Here is a 24,398-nt window from a genome sequence, read left to right as displayed (position 1 = left end):
AACAAGAAGCGGGGCCGCGTTGAGAGCTCGTAAATAACATTCCGTATCATTCATAACCTTCATCGGTTGCATCTGCCAGGGTTAGTAAGGACTCTTCATTCAAGTAGCTGTAAGCTTGAAAGAACCGTTGTGTTTTTATGTGCTTCTTCCCATGCATGCGTGCGTGAGTGAGTGAGTGTGTGTGTGTGTGTGTGTGTGTGTGTGTGTGTGTGTGTTTCCATTTTACTTGGAGAACCTGTATATTTGCCGTGGTAAACGAGCTGTATTAGCCCGGTGGCCTTGGCGGGGGCCCGCCCAGTTATTACCGCTGCCTGCTGGACGTCTCTCAACAGTTCATTGAAAGCAAGTGGACAGGAGTCCTTGAGAGCAGTTTACCCTCTATATGGAAAATGGTCGCGGATTGGGCCCCCGTTCGTGCCCATAGAGCGTTTGTGTGTGTGTGTGTGTGTGTGTGTGTGTGTGTGTGTGTGTGTGTGTGTATGTGTGTGTGTGTGTGCGAGAGTGAGAGGATCGCAGTGTTTGCTCTCACATGTACCTGCAGGAGTGTGGTTTGTGGTCTCGGTGCTTTCAAATTTCTCAACGTTTCACATGATTTTCTGTGTGTGTCTGCAGCATTCCTGTTGATGTCTCACATTCAGATGGCCATTATCTTTTTATTTTTATTTGATATGCTGTTAGAATTAGCTCGATGAGCTTGGCCGACACATGCATTTTTGTTAAGAAAAACAACAAACAAAAAAAAAACCAAGCTTAAATGGGAATTATCGTTAGTTTTCAAGCCATAGTGGTTTAAGTCATAATGACTCATTTCAATAGGCCAGACTGGAGCAACAGTGATTCCCTAGAATAAGAAATAACAAGTATTTCTGTGTGAAATGGTTGAATTAATATTGGGGCCGTGAAAAAAACGTTGAGAATTGAGTTTTAGTAGGTCACCTGAGTAGGAATGATGCACATTATGTGTATAAAACATGTGATGCAATGTCAGAAGGACAGAGTGGAAAAACATTTGTTTCAAATTTAAAGCTTCCTGGGGGGAAATTGAATTAGAAAAGTGGACTTTCAGTTAAAACTGAACTTTTGCAGGATAATTCTGTTGAGACGTTTAAATTGTTGATGCAGACTATGAGATAACGTGTGCTGGCTGGATTGGATAATTCTATTTTTCACACATGAGTTCAGCCGTGTTTTTTTCTTGAGAAATACACGAACGTATCGAACGTTTAAAAGGCGTGGTCCTGAAGGCAGCGTGTGTTGCTCTAAAATCCCAACGAACTTTTCTGCATTAATGCTGCCATCGCAGAAGTGTAAACATACTTTGCCGACAGCACTGATACAGCCCCCTGCCATCATAGACCCTGGCTTTTGGACTCGCTGCTCTTAACAGTCTGGGTGATCCTTTTTCATCTTTGGTCCAGAGCATATGGCATCTGTTTGTTCCAAAACAAAACAAAAAAAGATCTTGAACACTGATTGGTCTGACCACAGCCCATATTCCTTGAATCATTTCACGATATTCGGCGCTGTAGAGAAGAAAAAATGGGCACATCCCTTTCAACCATTACTTTAGGAGCTTTGTTTTTAACCAGTTTATGATTTTTCTCAGGCATTTGTTGACACGCAGGAGTTCTTCTGCCCCTTCAAAGGCTAAAATGGAACGTGTTGTGGGCTAGAAATACAGGAATGGATTTAGATTTACAAGTGAAATGAAGTTCACGGGACAAAGCGTGAAATCTCGAGTTCATACTGTCTTCACTTAAATAAAAGTCAAAGTAAAGTAAGAATATCTGCATTTTTACTATCCGTACCAGCCAAACTTATTTTCTGATTTTTGGCTGGACTCAAAGGCGACCGGATTTTTTTCCGTAATGGTTTTAAGAATAATTTTTGTAACAGCACCCTTCTTACCTTTTTCCACCAGGCGCTGTGGCCAGCACTGAGGTGAAAATGCGTCTTCAGGAGTTCGTCCTGAACAAGAAGAAGGCCCTGGCCCAGCGGAGCCTTAACCAGGGAGGCCTCCCCAACGATGCTCCCTACTGGTACCGGTGAGGAGCAGCTTGATGGGATAGAGACGGAACAGAAATGAACACACAAAGACATAACTGGCAATGTTCTGATATCACCACACGGATAAATCAATATCTTCGCTGCTAGTTTGCTAGCTGGGAAGCAATTTCAAAAGGAAATTGGGCATTCTTATAATGCCAATTCACAGTAATGGTTCTAAGCAGGGAGAAAATAGTGAAAATCTTTCTGCAGATCATATAGAGATCGTGATGGTACTTCCTTCCTTCCTTCCTCCGACAGCAGATAGATAATAAGCACTGGCTTGAGTCTTGATCTCTCAGCACGCCTCCTCTCCTCCTCACCTGCCATTATCTATGTGAGCCTCACTGCGTGATGGATAAAGCAGGGCTAGAAAACAAACATGGCAACACATGCACGCACACATAAGTGAGAGCAGGATATTGGAACCTGATGATAGGGGCTCCTCGTCCTTGAATGTTTATTGTCTGAGCCCTTTGCAGGTGTGCACACGCTCTGTTTCCTATTTGCGTCCCACGTCTGTCGCCTGTCACAAGGCGTCGACTTTGTGCGCGCATATATGCGTCATGGGAGATTAATAATTTAGTATGCAGAAAAGCCCATCAGTCTTCCTCGAAAAGATTAGATGCCAGTGATTTCTTTTTTTTATTTTCTTATTACAGGATGTTTGAATTGTCTGTTCTTGGGGAGCAGAGAAGGTAGTTGACAGACGACACGATTAATCTCTTTGGTTAGCAGTGATAGAGGAAGTGTTTAAAGCCTTAACTCAATTGAAAAAAAAAAACGTAAGTAGATTTCAGTAAAATGTGGTGGTGGTGAACAGCTTGGAATAATCCTGTAGAAATCATTCTTAATTAGAAAAAAGAAGTCACGCAAATTAATGCTTTGTAGCTGTCAGATTAATGTGCTGGAGACCCATTGGTGAATATTTCCCTATTCAGGCACCTCAGAAGAATACTCGATGACTTTCTTTTTTCACCGCTGCTCGTGTGTAACATGACCTGAAGTTACCTGAGAATACTTTAGACTTAAAGATGAGTTTGGGAGATATCTACCAAATGATGATATCCATGATCGTGTCTTCCATTTTGGCTCAATTAAAGGACTAACTCCGTTAAAAAAAAAAAGAGAGAAAGAAAGCAAAAGCAACACACAACCGAATAAATAATGTTACATAATCGAGATGTGTGACCCAGTGAAACACCCACAAGTGTTTACTTTCAGCTGCTCAGAGTCGTACTGAACAAAGTGCGTCTGTCTATATCATCCTCTACACCTTATATTTCTCTGCACGTAGCTTTCTCAAAAAGGAATTTGCCCTCTCTGAGGGGGGGGGGGGGGGGGGGTGTACATCCGCTTGTCAGGAACATGCATTTGGGATGAATCCAGCGCGGCTTAACTTGCCCTGCAAACGCCACCTTGTTCTGTAGGCAGTGAGCAGATGGCCGCACATGTCTGCGGCCTTGCCAAAGGATTTGCATGATGCCTTCATCGTTCGGATCTATGACAGCCATGCAACATGCACTGAGTTATCAGTGATCTTGGTGACCCCTCTAACACCATTCGTGCTTTCCTTCTCTTTCAGCAAAACCCAACACAGCTCTCTGGACCAGAGCTCGCCCCCACAGACTGGTGTGTCCACCTACAACCACCCGGTGCTCGGCGTCTACAACCCACGGGACGACTTCCCGCTGCGAAAGACTGGTATGTCCTGGATGCACGCACGGTTAACACACTCAGTATTGGTCATGGAGGCTCTGTGTATTTGCTGCATGCATGCTTGCTCACATTTAGAGGGGATTACGCACAGGTATTTTGAAATTGTCATGTCTAGGAGCTGCAGTGCAGACTCGACTCATGTCTGGCATAATTTAGACAGCATCAGAGGTCTGCACCATTAATCACATCCACATTAGGCTGTCAGGGTCTCCCAGCATCTCCCACATGAGATCGTTAGCGAGTGTAAGCGTAGGCGGTTCTAAAGCACAACGGAGTGAGAGTTAAGTGGAGGACAGTGAGAGATTTTTAGAGCCTGTTGGTTTATAAGATGTTCAGATTTCCTTGAAAGAGCTGTTGAGAAGGAATGGTTTAAGAAAAACCTCAGTGCGGCACCGATAATAATGACAAGATTGATATTTACAAAAAAGCAGGCTTTATTTAACATGACGGTATGTAATTTAAGAGCCGTGCCAGTTGGTCAAATTTCCTCTTGCAGCTCGACAATTATCTTTAGAGGTCCTCCAGGGCGCGATGGCCGGCCCCTTGTCGTTTTCAGCATTCACAATACCTCAGTGTCAAGTTGTTCACAGCTGCTACATTGATTTAACTCCAACCTTATGACAAGCATTTGATTCCAAAACAAATTGCACCAAGGGGAGTCTTATAGGCTTCGACCCTGCTTTACGTAGGTTTTTAACTAGGGAAAAAAATGCATTATTTCCGAGGTTCTTAAATTCTCAAAGAAACCTCATGACGTGTTTTTTTAGCCATTTTTCGCCCAGAACAGACCAGTTTGTCGAATTCAGACTTCCTAATTTTTCATGTCCTGCAACGTTAACATTTAATAGGCGTGAACTACAACCTAGTTACAGACGAAGCTGTTATCGTTCACTCACGTTTCTCTGTTCTCTCGTCAGACAGTGAAACAAGTGCGAAACTCCATTTCAAGTCAGTTCAAGTCCTATAAGGTGATGGATTGCTTGCTCGTCAATTTTTTTAGCTGAGGGGATCTGAGAAGTAGCTAAATCGAGGGACAAATCCACCAAGCTAGCAACTCAGTACTTGTACTTTCATCTTTTCATCCATCTTTATTGTGTTTTCATTACGCCATTTAATAAACATTTGTTCATCAAAATTACGTTTATTTTTCCTTTGAAATAGTTGGTCGAACCCCGATTAAGCCTATTTGGGACAGATTCTGGGACCAGTTTAAAATATATATATATATATATATATATATATATATAAATGGGATAACTGTTCATAGGAATATATTTTACAATCTAGTAAGAAAGATTAGTTCCTTATTGGGCCTTACAAGTGCTTTTTCCTCGGGACTCTTAAGGTGCCACTGAGACCCTCCAGCAGTGAGTCATCAAACAAATTTACCTGATCTTCCCATGACTCAAGGCCACAGAGAACCTCTGTCTGAAGGAATCTTTATGGTTCTTTGAAATAAGTCTTTGGAACTCGAAGTAGCAAGAGCCTTTGGTGGGGGGAAAAAGAAACAAAAACCCTTGGCTTTTGTAATGAATGCAGTCCTGGCTGGTTGAAACTGTGTTTTTGAGACTGTTGCTGCCCTGCAGCCTTGAGGGAGAAAAGCTCAACAATGCCACGGAACTTTTAATGATACATTCGGAGAAAAATTTAAAACCCTACGTGGACATGTTTGAATAATCCATTTTACGTGAAGTGAATCTTTAAAAGCTTATTAGTTGTTGTTTTTTTTAGATGGTAACTGGATGATTCAGCCTAGGAAAAAAAAGGAAGCTGCTTTATTTAGTAACTGTACTGTTTGCTGAGCAGCAATTTTTTATTTTTTTTTTATTTTTTCAAATTCCGTTTAAACCTTTTTCGAAAGCAAAGAGCAGCTAAAACATTGCAGAGTGTCCCGCTGGAAAAACTTTTTCTTGCGGCTCACCAACCAACATCTTTAGGTTTCTGAGTAAAACCAGCTGTTTTCAGTGTGTTTTTGTTCAGCGTGCGCATGTGTGCAGCTCTGTTTGGGCGTGTAAAGTGTGAATGGTGTGTGCGGTGGTGTAGCCGTGAAGAAGCGGTCATCTTACAGTGCAATTATTCACTTAGCGCGGTGGCAATAGGCTGCAGCCAGGGCCCGTTGACTCTCAGCCTTGGGGCCGCTGGCTACGACAACAGATAGACCACAGTTGACACTGGCCCACACAGCCACATTCCACCCTGGGAGAGTAGAGGAACAAGAAAAAAAAATCTGAGGAAGAAAGGAAGAGAAATCGAAGAGCAAGAAAGGGAGGGGAAGGAGAGGTAATGAACAGGGAGCAGAACAGCGATAATTGGAAGCAAACCTTTGGTGGCTTCATTGACCATTTTCCGGAGCAGAAAAGAGTTGTTCGTCTCTTTTCAAAAAGCACCGAAATTGAAGATTAGAGTGCAGAAAATGAGAGCTGGCAAGCAGGATTTAAACTAAATCCAGCATGTGGCACAATGATGCCATACTCCCAAAAACCTGCTTTATGGAGAGAAAGGAAAAAAGCAAAAAAAAAGCTGGAAGATGGCAGAGAGTGAAAAGATCGTCCCTGGAGTGTCAGTGTGTCCCCTGATTTCTATAAGGCTGAGGATTGTGCTCGGCTGCTGAGAGAGAAGAGAACCTGTGCCACCCTGATATTTGCCCACAGCAATGACGTGCTTTGCGGGGTTTACTTATGGTAATGCCAGCTCGGGAGAGTTTAGAGGCTCTTTTATATCGCCGCCAGGCCATAAAGTAAAAGACTGGAACCGAGGACTCCCAGCGACGGTCTAAAGAGGCAACAACGCTCTTTTGTGCATTTCAGAAACTTAGAGCAGCTGATACTCTGAACGGAGCAGGAATATTGCTTTTGAAGTTGTTTCGGGCCCAGTTGATTTGGTGACATCTGTTGTAACTGTGGTAACAGCAAGTTGCACATTGAATACTTCACCATAGTAAAGCCACTACTCTGTTGAAAAGGCAACCGAAGAGCAGCAGGTGTATCTGTTGACAGTGCGGCTAAAAACAAACTCATTCTGTCCGGTGTCACTGGACACTGTTTTTTTTTTTTTGTTTTTTTTTAATAGACTGCATAGTGCAGAATACATGCATGGAATGAAAATACATCCATTAGCTGTGGCTAGCCAAAAATACTGACACCCATGATCATCTAAAGGGGAAATGATGGGGAAAAAAGTGTTGCGTTACAAATGGCCACTTCCTGAAAAACCCCAGCCTTGGCCAGATCGAGGCCTAAAGTCATTAACCTCTCTCATATAGAGCGCAGTCAGGGGTGAGAGAACGTCACATGAATAATGCCCTCTGTGGACGATGTTCTCACATACACAGAGATGCCTCAGAGGGATGGAGTCGGGGTGGGAAAGCATTAGGCCCTCCGACTCACTGTGCTCTTTGATAGAGGCACAGCAAAGCATACTGTTCCTGGCAGAGCAAGCGTATATTTTGGCCAAACTGGGGCGTCCCATCTTTCACACGGGACACAAAGCACATAAGCAGACCGACGCCATACAATACATTTCGCCGGCTGATTACCGGATTGTATGGTTTGCCAGTAAATACAAAGCAACTTGCAGCTTTCTGATTGTAGGACATCACTCGGTGAACGCACAGCGCTTTGCCTCTGCTGTGAGGCCTGGTCTGACAGGGCGACAACAATGCACCGTTTGTGAATTGATATCATGTGTGATTGTGTGCGCTCTTGCTTCCCTAAAGCCTGTAACAAAGCTCTCACACATGGTGGCGTGACACGTAACTGCCAAATATAACCTGCAGTGATAGAAAAGACCAACTTTTCTTGGAATGATCTATCGAGTCCTTCATAGTCGGATAAAAGGATGGATGGACCCAAGATTCTCTTCCCGATTTGCTTTTCTGCAAGCAGCACAATGCGTTATCTTCCCTTTAGTCCACCCGAAGAACAGAGAAAAGCTTTTCTCTATCGATTCCACCTGGCTTTCGCTGCATCTTTGCTGAGATCATTTGGGGTGCCGTCACACCGGATAATCCCCCTTTAGTAAATGTGTTTCCAATCTGCCGAAAAAGGAACCAAAAAACTAATTACTCTGTTTCACCAAGCTAGTTATTATCATTCGTTCTTGTGTGGTCTCTTTGCTTTGTTTGCTACACTAATAGAAGCTTTTTTTTTTAGATTCGGGGGCAGATCTGCAAAGCACCTTAAGTAAAGATCGTCCTTATTGTACAAGTTAAGGATTTCTCCATGCAAAGTCAGTATTTAATCTCCATGGAAACTGTAATTAATCACGGAAAAGAATCTTAAAATGCTGTAGATTTACAATTTCCCCTAATCAAGGAGACCTTTTAGGAGGTTCTGTGTAACAACCTTCAGCGAGCCCCTCAGCTGAGGACGGATAAAACCTTAAATGTCACCCTTCAGAAGAACCTGACGCTGTGAGCTCTTGCTGATGATGTCTAATTGCTGGGATTGCTGCAAAGTGCAGCTGTTGCTCGCAGTTTATCAGAAAAAAAAATCCCTGCTGAGTGTCATTGAAATTCAAGAGATTTGGGGAAGCTGATGAATTCTAAAGACATTTTGATTTGACTGCTGCAGCGCGCCCACGGTCACAGTTTATGTCTCGGAGACTCTAAGTACAAGACGCGGCTTGTTTTTTCAACCCGCCATTATGTCCACATTTTTTTCACGACTAAAATACAAATGTCACGCCAAAGTGTGCAGGTAAGCTTTTTGGTGCTCAAAGTGGCAAAACGGGGGTCGGTGCGAGTCGCTGTTTTTATTTGATAAGCGGCAGTTAAAGACGAAGTGTTTGTGAATTTTCAGTCTGAGTGAGATGGACCGTTGCACAGCTTCTGTCTGCTCGGTTCTATTTACACAGTTTACACTCTGCAGTCTCTCCAGAAATGTATAGTAAAGTGTTGTTTCTGTTCTCACGGAAATGATAGCCAAGACTCTTTACTCAAAAGTATCGTGACCACTCAGCCTCGATCACAACAGGACATGCTTCACTGAGCTCCCTTCTCCAAGCTAAGCTAAGACTTGATTTGTCATCCTTTAGCAATGAAGACATGTGGCTCATCTTTGTTGCCGTACAGGGTAGACCAGCAATGATTTAAGGAGAGTTTGGCGTCATAAAAAAACAATCATCTTCACTTTTGACTTTTTAAAACCTCATTTAGCCTGCACAAGAAGACAGCAGCAGCGTTTCTGTACTCTATAAACCCCTTTTTCATTATCCGAGCATGAGTTGTGAGATCATAAATCTTCCTTTTATGCTTTAGCATCCCGGCTAGTTAGCTTTCAGCGACAATGATACGTTGTATTTAGGGCCTTATTGATGTATTTTTGAAAGCAGATGTGAAAAACTTGAACGGAGGCTGTAGGTTAGGGATGGTTTACACACAATATTCTTTTTTTTTTTTTTTTTTTTTTCTTTACCACCTTCGTGTAGTTTCTGTTCTTAAATGAATCAGAATCAGAATCAGAAAAGGTTTTATTGCCAAGTAATTGTACATCACAAGGAATTTGGCCTGGTCTATTTGGTGCCATAAGAACAAGACAAAAAAATATATAATAATAATAGAATAAAGTAATAATAAATGTAAAAGAATTTATTTATTTATTTATTTATTTATTTTTAAATATGTGCAAAGTATTTTTAAGAAGAGTGCGTTAATGTAACGCACTCTGTACTGACAGAAAGACAAGACAGAACGTTAATATAACGTCAATATATAAAGTGTCAGTGGGGATAAGGGGTCATGTCAGTGGGGGGGGTACAGCGGGCCTTGTTGGTGAGGCCAACTGCAGAGGGGAAGAAGCTGTTCTTGTGGCGGGAGGTTTTGGTCCTGATGGACCGCAGCCTCCTGCCAGAGGGGAGTGCCTCAAAAAGTTTGTGTCCGGGGTGGGAGGGGTCGGCCACAATCTTGCCTGCACGCCTCAGCGTCCTGGAGGCGTACAGGTCCTGCAGAGATGGCAGATTGCAGCCGATCACCCTCTCCGCAGAGTGGATGACACGCTGCAGCCTGCCCTTGTCCTTGGCGGTGGCAGCAGCGTACCAGATGGTGATGGAAGAGGTGAAGATGGACTCGATGATGGAGGTGTAGAAGTGCACCATCATCGTCTTTGGCAGGTTGAGTTTCTTCAGCTGCCGCAGGAAGTACATCCTCTGTTGTGCTTTCTTGGTGAGGGAGCTGATGTTCAGCTCCCACTTGAGGTCCTGGGAAATGATGCTGCCCAGGAAGCGGAAGGACTCCACAGTGTGGACTGGGGAGTCTGTCAGGGAGATGGGGGTGAGTGGGGCTGGGCTCTTCCTGTAATCCACCACCATCTCCACTGTTTTAACAGCGTTGAGCTCCAGATTGTTCAGCCCACACCAGGTCACCAGATGGTCAATCTCCCACCTGTAGGCGGACTCATCCCCACCAGAGATGAGTCCAATGAGGGTGGTGTCGTCCGCGAACTTCAGGAGTTTGACAGACTGGTGACTGGAGGAGCAGCTGTTGGTGTACAGGGAGAAGAGCAGAGGGGAAAGAACACAGCCTTGAGGGGAACCGGTGCTGATGGTCCGGGAGTCTGAGACCTGTTTTCCCAGCCTCACGTGCTGCCTCCTGTCAGACAGGAAGTCTGTGATCCACCTGCAGGTGGAAAAATTGCACCTTTTTGTGACATCAATTATACGAGACAAAACAACTGTCAAAAAATCTGATTGTTGGGTTTTATCTCAATTTTGGCCAAATATTTAGTTGACAGGGTTTTGCTTTGCTGTACATGACAGAGTGTTATTTCCTGAATGACTTCAATATTTTCAGACCTTGTATTTTTTTATTTTTTTTATTTCCTGGAAACTTTTATTACCATTGCATTTTCACAGATGTAAAACTCTGATTCCGGTCCTCTGAAATCCTTCTATTTAGGATTTCTAGTAAATTGGCTCCGACTTTAATTGGTTTGACTCCATCTGGACTGAACTCTCCATCCCACTCTGTGCTACTGTACATTCACACTTCACAATCCACACTTCTCTCTTTCACACATTTATTTTTACCCGACACCACAAATGGGGACAAGTTTCATGACGGCTTCCTCGAAGGAAAATGTCCAGCAGAAAGGCGAACATTTGGTCCCACACATTCAGTTTTTACAGGGAAAGAGATTTAATAGCTGTTGAATCTGGTTATGTCATAATCTTGAGCAATTGTGCACCACTCTTGGATTTAGCTCATCTATGATGTTTAAAAATGAGATAATAATTGAATGCTAAATGATCCACGGCTGCAGATTGGCAGGACAAAATAAACAGAGAATGGGTGTCCATGGCTGGAGCCAAGGTGACATACTGTTCCCTTCTTCCTGTCCCCATTCAGAAGTGTGTGACAACGTACACAAAGGACCAAAATGCCATTTAGGCAGTCCGACACAGCTCCCAAATTGGAGCTAATTGCTTTTTAGCTCATCTTTGGGAAAATTAGAATTTGGCTTGTTCCGAAGCATCTCGGCGGGAGGGACAAATTGTACGCTAAATGAATAGCAGCGTGCGACAGTTTGTCGAGGAAACGGGTTTCATAACAAGGCAGCTTTGTGGAAGGGGCTCCATGACAGATCGATCGTGTGGAGCTCGCACTTGAAGCTGAGAGCCTGCGAGACAGCTGCTCAGGTAACTCTCCTGCCCTGAGGATTGATTTGTCCAAAGCCGCGCCGCTGCCTGTTATGTGTTTAACGTCGAGGGGGCTCGACGGGGGTGTCTTGAGCTTGAGCTGGCGAGGCATTCGAATCACGCAGTTACCAGAGGTGATCGAAGAAGAGGGCACAGTGTGGGTCAGGGAGCTGCGCATAAATGTCTTTGATGATTTTCATTATTTAGACAGTGGCTTTCAGTGTGATTGATCGCAGCACGAACCAACGGCGCACCTGGTTTTAGCTACAAAAAATAATCAAACACACGTGCAGCTACCTTAATAAAACGAGGCGCGACCGCATTTGTGCATTTGTAGGAAGTAATAGCAAGAAAAACAGTTTTTCTATTTAAGGAGAGCAGGAAAAAAGGGGCGATGGATGAGGAGGTAAAAGAGGAACACTCTTGAATTAGATTTGTGGTTGTGAATTAGATGTCTTTGTTTCTTGACAAAGCTCTTTTCATTGAGGCACTTGAGCTCGCGTTAAAAACACGGATACTCCCAAATAGCAGCTGTTTTTCTCTCTCCATCCTTCTCCCAGCCTCGGAGCCCAACCTGAAGCTGCGCTCCCGCCTCAAGCAGAAAGTGAGCGAGCGTAGGAGCAGTCCGCTGCTCCGCCGCCGAGACAGTCCCATCAGCACCGCCAAGAAACGCTCGCTCGACATGGCCGGTAAGAAACGCACACACACATCGACGTGGACCCTGTGCGGTGCTCGCAGCAGAGTTTTGTTTGCATGTGCTTGACGTGTGTGCCCGTTTCAGACTCGGCATGTAGCAGCGCCCCCGGCTCGGGCCCAAGCTCCCCGAACAACAGCTCCAACAACATCCCCAATGAGAACGGCATCACTGTGTCACTCTCCAACAACACGGAGGTAATACACACACACACACACACACACACACACACACACACACAAAGGTCATCTTTTACTCAAATAAACGGACGTTTTGCTAAAACATTTCATTTTTCAGCTACGTTGACTCACGTTTCATATTTTTGAAAGATTGGATTTCCCTAAAGACTTTTTTTAGTGTGGTAAAAGCTGTCAGAGTAGTTTTGTTCTTTTGTGTAGGTGCTGGTCTCTAGCTTCTAATCATGGCAGCCTGTTGCATGCACAAAGACTCTGAGAGAGACATTTTGAGGTGATGGGTCTACAGACGAGAAGACAGGCTGAAGAGATGGCAAGATGCTATTTCTGGCAGCCATTAGAGGCACTCAGGCAGTGCGGAGGAGGCTTGAGGCTGCGACGATTTTATAACACCAGGAGGATGCAAATGTGGCTCTTTTGCCCCGCGCGGACATCTCCTGTGCTGCTTTCATCTGTAAGCTGGAGGTTTGTTTCTCGACACAAACACAGATCAATCATTTGAATGTGCTTTCCAGGCGTCTCTGGCCCAGAGGCTGTGCAGCGCTGCTGAGCAAGGCTCCGTTAACCAGCTGTCTCTCTACACGTCGCCATCCTTACCCAACATCACCCTGGGGCTTCCCGCCACTGCCACGGCCACCGCCGCTTCCAATGTAAGGAGGAAAAGCTCCTGTCTGCTCCAGTCTGACTTTGCATACATGAATTTGTTTATCCGGAGTGTGTTGTCTTTAACGGTTTATTCAAAATCAGCCATCGACCCCCCCCCTGCTTTCCCTTTTTTCCCAGGTCACGTCAGCCCAGCAGGATGGAGGTCTGCAGCCAGCCCTCTCCCTCAGTCCCCCCTTCCTCTCTGGCGGCCATTTGACCCCCTATCTTGCAGAAACTGGGGCGGGAACTGGGGGGCACGGTGCGCACAGCCCCCTACTCCAACACATGGTGCTCATGGAGCAGAGTCCAGCACAGAGCCCCCTGGTGACAGGTGAGAAGAGCAATGTGGGTTTTACTCGAGTAAGTGGTGGTTAGAAGTCATATGAGTAGCAATACTACCGTCTTAGTGGTTGCAATTTTGGTGAAATTGATGGTAATTAGAGGAATAAGTGGAAATCGTCAAATGCAACTGTGATGGAAACCGTGCGGAGCACACAAAAAAAACTGCAAACCATCACAACACTCCCAGAGATGTGTGGTGCTCTGTGCCCCCTCTCGCTGACAGACGTCCATTCATTTGCTCTAACTAATGAGCTCCTTTCATATGTCAGCGTATGCTATGAGAGTGTGACATGGGTGCATTGTGTGCCCTTTCCCATCAACTCATCCACTGACAAAAAACATTGCTTCTATTTCCAGCGGGGCATTAGCGGTGAATGAGCTGTGACGCACATGCAGACGCATGCATGTGTGAAAGAAGGCACAGACAAGGACATGTGCTCGCCCACACACAGGACAAGAGCAGAGGGTGAATTCTTTACAGCCCAGATGAAATTCATTACTTCTCAGTCTAGACGAGGGAGACGCCATTAAAAAAGAAAAGACACGCCACACATCCTAGCACCGCAAACTTAGTTGTTTCCTGTCTTGCCAGCTCCTCGGTGCCGCACAACAGCTGTGCATCAGCACACTTCTCCGGCAACCATGTGAGAAACACTGCGGTGGGCATTTTCTGTGATATCTGCGCAGTAGTCAAGCTTCTCAGATCATTTAACAGGCTCGGCCAGGGTCTGTTTTCTGACTTTTTTTTTTTATCACTGCGGTGATGCACTCCAAATGGTCTAAGATGTATTTTTGTCAGCTCGTACGATCACAATGGAAGACTCGCGTTATGGCGGCACAGATGGTCGTTTTACTTGGTGCACAGATGCATCTGCTAACTGATCTAAGTTAGTGAGAATAAAAGAGGAAACATTTCATATTTATCAGGAATTGGAGGGATGTTTCATGTGTTCAGATCCCGCGAGTAATGAATAAATGTTGACAAGTGAATTGGAGCGGACTGAAAGTTCAGTTCAGTCTACGCCTTATGTGACTATAGAGTTATTCTGGGTTTGGTTTACACCTTGCAATATGTAATCAATCCTGTCGATCTGCTTTACAATTTGTGGCTTCACCTTATGTGATTAAGTCCTCCTGTTTTTGTGTCCTAGGTGTAAGCGGCCTGTCTATGTCTTCAGCAGCATCCATGGCGAAGCTGCAAAGGCAGCACCGGCCCCTGGGGAGGACCCAGTCGGCCCCGCTGCCTCAGGGGAGCGCCGCCCAAGCTCATGCTCAGGCTCTGGCCCTGCAGCAGCTGGTGGTCCAGCAGCAGCACCAGCAGTTCCTGGAGAAGCACAAGCAACAGTTTCAGCAACAGCAGCTCCACCTCAACAAGGTAGGAGCTGGGGGCTCTTATCTTTGTTGGGCATTTATTACTTCTTTTCCCATCAGTTGCTTCACTGTTCCTTGAGGTCATTCCGACTCATGTAAATGTTTCCCCTTTAACAGTCGTCTTCGGCTCATATACTCAGGGAAGACTAAAACAGATTTTATTTTATTTTTTTATCCAGTTTTTCCTTGAATTCCTTGAATTCTGACCAATTCACTAGACTCTGTCAATGGAAAACATCCTGAAAGCATGATGCTGCCACTGCAGCCCTACATTTTCGTCTTTTCTGGCTATATAACCGTCTTCCACACGTCTAGAGAGTCTCCCAGATGCCATCTTGATTTTTTTCTTTTGACTTTTTTCAAAAAGTCCATCTTCGTTGTAGGTCCTTCAGAGTTATTTTTAGCCTCTTATTAAAGCCTTTTTTTATCTGGTCTGTCCTTTCTTGGCAGGTTTGTTGAAGAGCCACATTTTTTTTTTTTATATAACCTAACCCTAATCTGTACTTCTCAACAACTTTATCCCTGACCTTTTTTGAAAGCTACTTGCTCTTCATTTATTGGCCTCTGGCACCTCTAACACCGGGTGTACATACACTGAGATCACGTGGCACTTAGTTTGCATAAAGGTGGTGTTATTTCTAATAACTGTGTAACTTTTGAAGAGCTTCAAAGCAACAGGGTAAGAACACATTTGCACAAACTAGTCTCCAGTTTGTGTTTTTTTTTTTTTTAAACCTTAGAAGTTCACTTCCCCTTTTTTTTGACTATTTTGTGGAGGTCCAGGTGTGAGGGGAGGTGACGGGGTCCTTGGATCCGACATCACATTCAAATAAACAGATAACTATCAGGGCCTGTAAGCTGCAGGGCTCTGGAGTTGTAGTGTAGTAGTTTGCGTAGGCGGCTGCCAGCAGCACAGAAAATAACGTGTGTAAGTCGCTGGCTTCTCTCTGCCCTTTCCTTTCTCTCTCTGTAGTATTTTTGTTTGCGAGTGGGCGGATGCAGGTATGGGTTAACGTGTATAGCACTGTGTGCGCGTCCACGTTTGCGTCCACATCTCTGCGACTCTGGCCGAGACGGTTGCCACGAGCTGCGAGGTAACTGTGCGCTGCCATGGCAACAGAGCGGAAGCCCCTGCCTTATATGGCCGGGGAGGAAGCAAGCCGCCGTCGCTCTTGATGGCTCTACCTATTCAAGCGGAGGACTCGCTGAAGGAGAGGTGGGTGGATGAAACAAGGGATTTCCTCTCCTCCACCTCCTCCTCCCCCGCTCCGCTCTGTCTCCATATGTTTCCGAGCTCTCAAGTGGCAACTTTTCACAAAAACGCCTCGATAACGGCCTCTGGCACACCAAGGACGAGTTCTACAGTTTCGTTGTCAAACTGGAGACGCTGTTTGTTTGTCACTAATTTAAAGGATTTGCTTTTACATCTTAGAGCATGTGTTTATAATGGGGTTTGATGAAATGATTGGCCATCCTCATGTCTGTACAATAAATGTGAAGCCACAGCCAGCAGCTCATTTACTTAGAGACTGGAAACAGTGGGAAGCAGCTAGTTTGGCTCAGTCTTGAGGTAACAAAATCTGCCTAAATGTCACTGATTACCAGCTCGTTCCTTGTTATTTTAAATCGGCATAAAGACCGCTGTATTTTTACAAGTGGTTATGTGCCACATAAAGTTGCAGATTGCGGTGGCTACCAGGAGTTTGTTTCATCGCAAATTTGTTGTACGGTTCTTTGAGAATTCCCATCAATACAGTTAAGCTATTAGTTTATCCCGAGCTTGGAACAGATGCCATGTTTGCCTTGTTGAATGCACATTACAGAGAGAGCTGTGTTTGATTCTGATCAGCACACAGACTTGCGTCTGTTAAGCACGTATCTAAAGTCCAATCCAGTTTAGCTCTGATGAAATATGCGATTTGAAGACGTCGGCTTGAGCTGCGGAGGATTGTCATGCACATCGTTCACCCTCGTCTTTAAGCAGGACAAGCGTATCCATCAAAAATGCCAAAAACGCACACACCGTTGCAACCCTGTCTGCTAAAAGATTATTCTATTTTTCTTTGTTTACTGGAAATGAGAGACTTGAGACAGTCCATTTACTTTACTTTACTCTTATTTGCCCCTCTTCTGTAGAGTTCTGGAGCTAACTGATGTTGTCAGGCGATTTAATTCACTGGAAGTAACTAAGAAAGCCCACACCGGTCTTTATTAGGTGTGTATCAGGAAACTTTTCTTTTACTGTTTAAAAACAAAACAAAAAAAAAAAAACACCAACACCCAATAACGTATGACTTTTGAGTGAATTGGGAAATCGTTCAATCGCATTCAGTCCTGTGTGAAATTACACAGCAGACACCGCAGGTTTTTATCAGCCATGGCTCTGATCAGCATTGACGGGAGCACAATAAGCCGTTTGCTGTGGTCAGGGCAAAAAAAAGTTGGTCTAATTGTCTCAGAAGGCGGTGTTTCTCAGAAATGTATTGTCCAACACAGCCTGTACAATACGGTGTAAGCCGTGCCGTGCCCTCATGTTGTTGTAGTTACGGGGTTGTCCCCTGAGAGTTCATGGTAGTTTCTGGACCAATGTGTGAAGAGGAAGCCAGGCACTGAGCATCGCCTCATTAGTAATCCTAGTGCTTAAATAGAAGCAACCTGGCCTTCTTTTGCTTCTTGAAGATGTTGGCTTCTTGACTTCTAATATCCTGTTGTGGGATGTTCTTGGTTTATTAGCTGTTGCTGGGACATACACATTTCCAGATTTTATTGAAGTCACATGTGAGTTAATGACCCTCATGGGGTTTCGCATGAGAGTCGAAATGTTCTCAAGAACAAGGAAAAGTCCAATTGCCTTCTTATCAAGGACTTAGCATGACACAGATTACTGAAATTTGTCACCAGCACACCTCCAAAAAACATTAAAACCATCCACACAGTCAAACACGGTGATGGAAGTATCATCCAGTGGGGATTGGATGGGGACACTTGTCAGGATAGAGAGAAAATACAGAAAAAATATTGATTTAAAACTTTCCAGTGTGCTCAGAATCGCATGTCAGGGCGGAAGCTTCACGTCTCCAACGAAACAGTGAACTTTAGTTGAGAAAGTTCTGGAATAACCTCAATGGTATCTGGTCCTGAACCCAGTAGAGCATCTCAGGAAAGACTTGAACATGGCTGTTCACTTATAATGATGATTCAATTCAACCCGGGTGAGCTTGAAAATGTCTGCCTGTCAGCTTGTAGATTCCCTCTCAGACAGGAGGCTGATATTTCTGCAGCTTCCTGTCTTTTGTGCTTTAACCGGGCACAAAACGAAGGGGTCCGAATACTGTAATATTTTTTAATTGATTTACAAAACACTCCCCAAAGCAGTTTCTGCCAGGCGGTGGACAACAAATAAAACTTTGAAAGGGGCTAAAAACTTTTTGACTGCATTGAATAGTCTCTCTGATTCATCCTTAGTTACCCCCCCTTGCCTTTGTGGGGAGTCAGAAAAAAAGAGGACTTTGGTTTGAACCAGATAAAGAGGAGATGTTTTGGAAAGCAGAGCAGAGGGGGGGGGGGGTCGTTGAGGTCAGGGGAGGATCTGAAAAATGGGGGGTGGGGGAGAGACATCTGTTTGGATGCAAAGAAGACCCGAACAGAAGAGCATGGGAGGAGGAGGAGGAGGGGTGGGGGTTGGGGTGAATGAATGAATGCTCTGACGTCAATGCTGTCCCCTGGCTCAGAGCCAAGGGACCCAGAGGCTAGCAGCTCTGAGAACATACACACATTCACCCACTGCCCCATGCACACACCTGTAGATGTTTTCTCAAAAGTATTAACATCATAAACAGACAAAACCCGTGGAGGCGAGTGCCCTAGAGCCCTTTGAGGTGTTCATGTCAGTGAATGTGAATAATTAGACGGCCAAATTGTTGCTTGGTCAACTGCAGAACCGGCAATGAGCCGATGACTAGCAGCACAACGGGAAGTGTGGAATGCCTCTGATCAACGAGACGCATTTCGCTCTGGCGTAGTCAGCAGAGCTGCCACTCACTTTCAATTAGAACGGCTGGGTTTGAAAGGAGCGAGACAACAAACTGACTGAGTAATCCAAAATAAGCTTGTTAAAAGAAGAAAGGGGTGATTTTCCAGGAATTTGATTCAGGGGAGACTGTGCGCTTTTGTCTAAATGTAGCGTCATACGCTGAATGGGATTTGTCACCCCCTGTGGTTTTAATTGGAAAACTAGTCTAACATTCTCTGTCCCTCCCCCCCCATGTCCTGTAGATGATGGCCAAACCCAGCGAGTCACCTGTGGGTCGGCAGCATCAGAGCCACCCGGAGGAGACGGAGGAGGAGCTGAGGGAGCACCAGGACGGCGGAGCCCTGCCGCCGGGGGTCACTATCAAGCAAGAGCCCCCCGACCCACAGGAGCTGCAGGAGGAGGCGCTGCAGCAGCACAGGGAGAGGCAGGCGGAGCAGGAGCTGCTCTTCCGACAGGTAGAGAACGGGGGAGTTGCAAAGCAAGTGACACCGACGCTCTGGTTTGCAGAAGAAAAACAACGTAGGCAGAGAGGATCAATATGAAGGGCCACAGAATTGATTCCACCTCTGCTTGGCAGTAATGTGTAGGCGTTCCTGGGGAAGTCCTAGAGGGGATCACTCACAGAAGTGTAATTTGGGATGTTAGAATGTTGTCTCATGGTATCCCTGTGATTAAACACAAAGGGCAAATCAAAGCTCGACCATTTGTTTTGGCTGCCATCTGTTGGCCATACGTTGTACATACAGTATAAAGACGCACTTCTTCGCCTCAGTCCCTTTAATGGACGAAAGGACCTAAATTTGAAGTGTTTCAGCAGCACGATTTGTCTTTTTTATTTGCCTTTTTTTCCACTTTTATTTTCATGTGTGAGCAGCAGGCTCTCTTGCTGGAGCAGCAGCGAATTCACCAGCTGAGAAACTATCAGGCCTCGATGGAGGCCGCCGGCTTGTCCATCTCCTTCCCGGGACACCGCCCCCTGTCCAGGGCCCAGTCATCTCCAGCCTCGGCTTCCTCTTTCCCGATCAGCGTCCCCTCCCCCGATCCACCCATCAAGCCACGCTTCACCACAGGTTTGCGTCGTCTGCCACTGACGTCTTTCGGTTATCTGCCTTTTACACATGCTGTTGTCGATGTCAAGTTTCTCCTTGTAACTGTGTTTAAACTCCAGATCTCTGTCAGGCTTCCAGTAGTTTTTATTGCCGCGATGGGGGCATTTGTTGTAGCGGTGTTTGGCTTTTAAGTTTCACATCCATCCTCATGCACTGGGGACTTCAAAGGAAGAAATATCCACCCAAAAACAGAAAAAAACTAACAAAAAAACCCAGATCAATTGGCCAGAAAAAAAAGGTTTAATGGCTCCAAGCACCATCTGGTAGCAGAAATAACTGAGATAAGTAAATCAAGCCAAAACCTTTTCTGTCCCACTCTTTGCTCTTCTAAGAGCTTAAACTCTGAAAGAAATCTGTGAAGAAATGAAGTGAAGAAATCCTTCTCTCAGCTGTGAGGATGCTCAATATTGTAACAGTTTTTGCATACATTTAAGACATTTTTGGTTTGATCTACTTTTCTCCAATTCGGTTCGAAACTACTTAGAAAATCAAAGAGATTTTTGGCATCGGAGTGTGTCTCTATAGCATTTTCAAAGATGTTTTGGTCACTCAGAGAGGCAAGTTGAAGCAGAATGAGCACGTGACTAAGCTTTTCTTACAAAAGGGTCAAACCAGTCTGGATTTAGATGCCCTGTTAGTGCAGGATATGTGCTTCATTCTCACCAGAATTGTCCGTCTTTCCTCAGGCCTGGTGTACGACTCTCTGATGCAGAAGCACCAGTGTATGTGCGGAAACACTAACAGCCATCCGGAGCATGCCGGGCGGATTCAGAGCATCTGGTCTCGGCTGCAGGAGACCGGACTCAGATCGCAGTGTGAGGTGGGTTCACATTGGAGATACAACAGCAGGCTGAGCAGTTACACAAAGTGGCGAACTGCATCTGAGGACTGTGTCCATGTGTGTATGTGTGTGCGTAGTGTATCCGTGGGAGGAAGGCCACGCTGGAGGAGCTGCAGACGGTTCACTCTGAAGCCCACGTGCTGCTGTATGGAACCAACCCACTCCGACAGAAACTTGATTGTAAGTTTTCTTATTTTACACGCTCAGGATGAGGAATCGCTGCTGCTGACATCCTCTTAATTTTTCGCGTTTACTCCCCGTTCGCCAGGTTCAATCACTCCAATGTTTGTACGGCTACCGTGTGGAGGGGTGGGGGTGAGTTGCGCACTTTTTCTGAACTGTTTGACAAGAAAACCTGCTTTTTTTTGTAGTTAAAAAGACTGAAACATCTCTAACCTTCTACATTATTTAAATGCATCCGTTTCTATCATCTCAGTAGCATCCGCTTGTGTGTATTTCAGGTGGACAGCGACACCATTTGGAACGAGGTCCACTCCTCCAGCGCAGCTCGCCTCGCCGTCGGCTCTGTAGTGGAGCTTGTTTTCAAAGTGGCAACAGGAGAGCTGAAGGTAGATGTTCTTTATTTTGTCTCCTACATTGAAATATCCTACATTATCATCTTGAAGATACTGCAGTTGTCTCACAAGCTTTAAAGACGAAGAAAACAAGATACATATGTGACGTGAAGATGAAGGTTTAGTAAAAAAAGACGAGGACTTTGATTGGTCTTGTTAAGAGAAGGAAAACTTCCACCAAAATGTATTTCTGTGGTTTAAAACGCTATTTTTATGAAGCAAAACTTTCCTAATCCACAACATAAACCTACGTATTGTTAAAACACTGGTTTGGTATCTGTTGTTCTCCGAGATTTAATGCTCTCACTGCTATTGTTTCCCATTTAAAAGCAGCATTTCTGACTTTACAGCCACTCATCTGCTAAATTAAAGTGTTCTTAGCAGTGGTTTGCCGCTTCTTCGTAAACACAGAGGAAGCAGCGAGCGGTGATCATGCCGCTGTGGCTAACAGGCTGCTGTCACCCCTGCTTGTCTTTCCAGAATGGTTTCGCAGTGGTTCGGCCTCCTGGACACCACGCAGAGGAAAGCACTCCCATGTAAGGCCACAGCCGTCACCACACTCAGTTGGAGACACTCAATCTACGCATACACAAATACCAGCCTTGGAACAGGCCCGTCTGGAATAGAAATTACATAAACCATTGAGTTTATTTGCACATAAAGTACAGAGTGCCTTCCTTCTGCCAGCTGTCTCAAGGACTGCTGTATTTATTTTTCATATCCACCTCACAAAGTGTTTAAAATGTACTGTAAAAACATGAAAATGGAGCAGGAAAGTGCCTTGGCACACACGTTTTATAACAAACAGGAGCTCTCCGTCTTTCTGCTGCCGTTTCAGGGGTTTCTGCTACTTCAACTCGGTGGCCATCGCAGCCAAACTGCTGCAGCAGAGACTCAGCGTCAACAAGATCCTCATCGTGGACTGGGTCAGTCTGCTGAGAAGCCGCCTCATTTAGATTGCATTGAATGGGACTGTTAAGATAAAGTTTGTTTTTACAAATCACTTCAGTGTTGAAGGGCTTTGTGGTTAAATCACGCGTGTGCCTTCCATCAGGACGTGCACCATGGCAATGGCACTCAGCAGGCGTTTTACGACGACCCTAATGTCCTCTACCTGTCCATTCATCGCTATGATGACGGCAACTTCTTCCCAGGAAGCGGAGCCCCTGATGAGGTGCGTGCGTTTGGATTTTTCTGTGATCACACATTCCCCACGTTCCCCAAAGCCTTTTAGGAGTAAGACCAAACCCAGCTTTTACAAGAATACGAAGGATATCCACTGCATCCTTTCATTCATTTCCTAACTTGACATGAGAAAACGTGAGGTTGTTGGATTGTATAGGACACTCAACTAATTATTAGTTTAATTAGGGATTATTATGCAGGATTTTCACCAGTGTTTTCCTATTCATTTTGACCTATAATGGCACTGATTTTTTTTAAAAAAATTTTTGTTTGGGAATATTGCTAAAATATTGGCACTCGACACAGCTGGAAGTCAGCTGACTGTTTTTTTTTTTCATTCTGTCCATATGAACATATGTTTCCCTCTGCAGGTGGGCAGCGGTCCTGGAGTTGGGTTCAACGTCAACGTTGCCTTCACCGGCGGCCTGGAGCCACCCATGGGAGACGTGGAGTACCTGGCTGCCTTCAGGTATCAGACAAACGTATCTGTTTCTTTTTCTGCGCTGCTCTTTAAAGCCAGCGTCACGGTCATGAAGAAAGTGAAAGAAGTCTGAGGAATCCCTTATTCGGGTTTCATAGGTTTTAAAAACAGGCCATCGAAATGGGGACGTTGGAACAAAAGAATCACATGTTTGTCTCAAAAGTTGAACTGCTTGGTGTTTTGCTTATTGTCCTCCTGCACGTTGACATGTTGGCTGTTCTACGTGACAATCCTCACACCCCACGTTCCCACTCTCAGGTCCGTGGTGATGCCGATAGCCAACGAGTTTGCTCCAGACATCGTGCTGGTCTCTTCGGGCTTCGACGCCGTGGAGGGACACCCTCCACCACTGGGCGGCTACACTCTGACGTCCAAATGTGAGTCCCAAAATGATCTGAAGTGTGTCTCTTATCTCGCAGTCCAGCTGCAGCCCATGCACAATATAACACAACACAAAGTGTTGGAGACTTAGAAAGAGGTTGAAACTTGGGTCTCAGCAGGTTAAAGTGAGCTACCGCAGCATATCAGAGACTAATTTGCATGTGTTCACTTTGTTCCTGTGCTCTCTCCTCAGGTTTTGGCTATCTGACAAGGCAGTTAATGACCCTCGCTGGAGGCCGGGTGGTCCTCGCACTGGAGGGGGGGCATGACCTGACCGCCATCTGCGACGCCTCTGAGGCCTGCGTGGCCGCCCTGCTCGGCCAGGAGGTAAAAAAGGCTCATGAGATGCAAAACCTGCTACAACAGATGCAAAGAAGACTTTGAAAACAAAATAAATGGGACAGAGCAGGATGTTTTGCTTGTAAGCACGGCACCTCTTATCTAATGTTGGATCGGCCCCAAAAACCCATTACTCCTTTTTCTGACATAGAAATTTGATCTCACTAAACCCCGAGAACGTATCATTACTTCAGCTGCAGTTTGATCTCGTAATCTCCCAACATATGGTGGTTTGGTGGTCCAAGTTGGAGGTGGACTTGGCGTGGAAGAAGTTCCCAGTTTCTATTCTGACCCCCTGTGGAAAGTATATTAAACACAGCCGGTTAAAAGCTTGTGCTTCGTTCTCTGTGTGTTTTTTTTTTTTTCCCAGCTGGACCCGCTGCCGAAGGCCATCCTCGAGCAGAGGCCCAACCCCAATGCCGTTCTCTCTCTGGAGAAAGTTATAGAGACGCACAGTGAGTTCACTCTGAGTGCAACATACAGCTACAAAAAGGCAACATTCATTTCAGTGATGATATCTCAAGGATTTGTAAAGTGGGGGAAACTGCGTATTTGATCAGAAAGCTTCTCATCGTCATAGGTCATCTCATTTATTATTTTATTTTGATTTAAAATGAAATAAAACTTGTTCACTCTCTTTTACGTTGTTGTCCTCTGTACATCCAGGTAAGTACTGGCACTCTGTGCTTCGCTACTCGTCGCGGGTGGGGCTCTCCCTGCTGGAGGCCAAGCGAGGAGACTCTGAGGAGGCCGAGGCCGTCAGTGCCATGGCCTCTCTGTCCGTGGCCAACACCAGCGCCATGGATCAAAG

At 45.2% G+C, this 24,398-nt stretch overlaps 1 protein-coding gene across 7 annotated transcripts in view; it reads left to right on the top strand.

Annotated features, from left to right (window-relative positions):
- LOC142391733 (histone deacetylase 4-like) overlaps positions 1–24,398 on the top strand; it is a 59,278-nt gene that overhangs the window by 29,639 nt on the left and 5,241 nt on the right. For all 7 annotated transcript variants that reach the window (XM_075477763.1, XM_075477766.1, XM_075477761.1 and 4 more), the window contains 21 exons: positions 1,922–2,045; positions 3,632–3,750; positions 11,958–12,086; positions 12,179–12,288; positions 12,801–12,935; positions 13,069–13,261; positions 14,424–14,647; positions 18,919–19,131; positions 19,551–19,746; positions 20,472–20,605; positions 20,704–20,806; positions 20,895–20,941; positions 21,088–21,195; positions 21,682–21,737; positions 22,040–22,127; positions 22,256–22,375; positions 22,758–22,855; positions 23,126–23,244; positions 23,442–23,575; positions 23,958–24,042; positions 24,254–24,398. In XM_075477763.1, coding sequence (XP_075333878.1) covers positions 1,922–2,045; positions 3,632–3,750; positions 11,958–12,086; positions 12,179–12,288; positions 12,801–12,935; positions 13,069–13,261; positions 14,424–14,647; positions 18,919–19,131; positions 19,551–19,746; positions 20,472–20,605; positions 20,704–20,806; positions 20,895–20,941; positions 21,088–21,195; positions 21,682–21,737; positions 22,040–22,127; positions 22,256–22,375; positions 22,758–22,855; positions 23,126–23,244; positions 23,442–23,575; positions 23,958–24,042; positions 24,254–24,398 — 2,680 coding nt within the window. The remainder of the gene's footprint in view (positions 1–1,921; positions 2,046–3,631; positions 3,751–11,957; positions 12,087–12,178; positions 12,289–12,800; positions 12,936–13,068; positions 13,262–14,423; positions 14,648–18,918; positions 19,132–19,550; positions 19,747–20,471; positions 20,606–20,703; positions 20,807–20,894; positions 20,942–21,087; positions 21,196–21,681; positions 21,738–22,039; positions 22,128–22,255; positions 22,376–22,757; positions 22,856–23,125; positions 23,245–23,441; positions 23,576–23,957; positions 24,043–24,253) is intronic.

Source organism: Odontesthes bonariensis, chromosome 11 (assembly GCF_027942865.1).
Source record: "Odontesthes bonariensis isolate fOdoBon6 chromosome 11, fOdoBon6.hap1, whole genome shotgun sequence".
NCBI classification, from domain to species: Eukaryota; Metazoa; Chordata; class Actinopteri; order Atheriniformes; family Atherinopsidae; genus Odontesthes; species Odontesthes bonariensis.
This window is presented reverse-complemented; position numbering and strand designations above follow the sequence as displayed.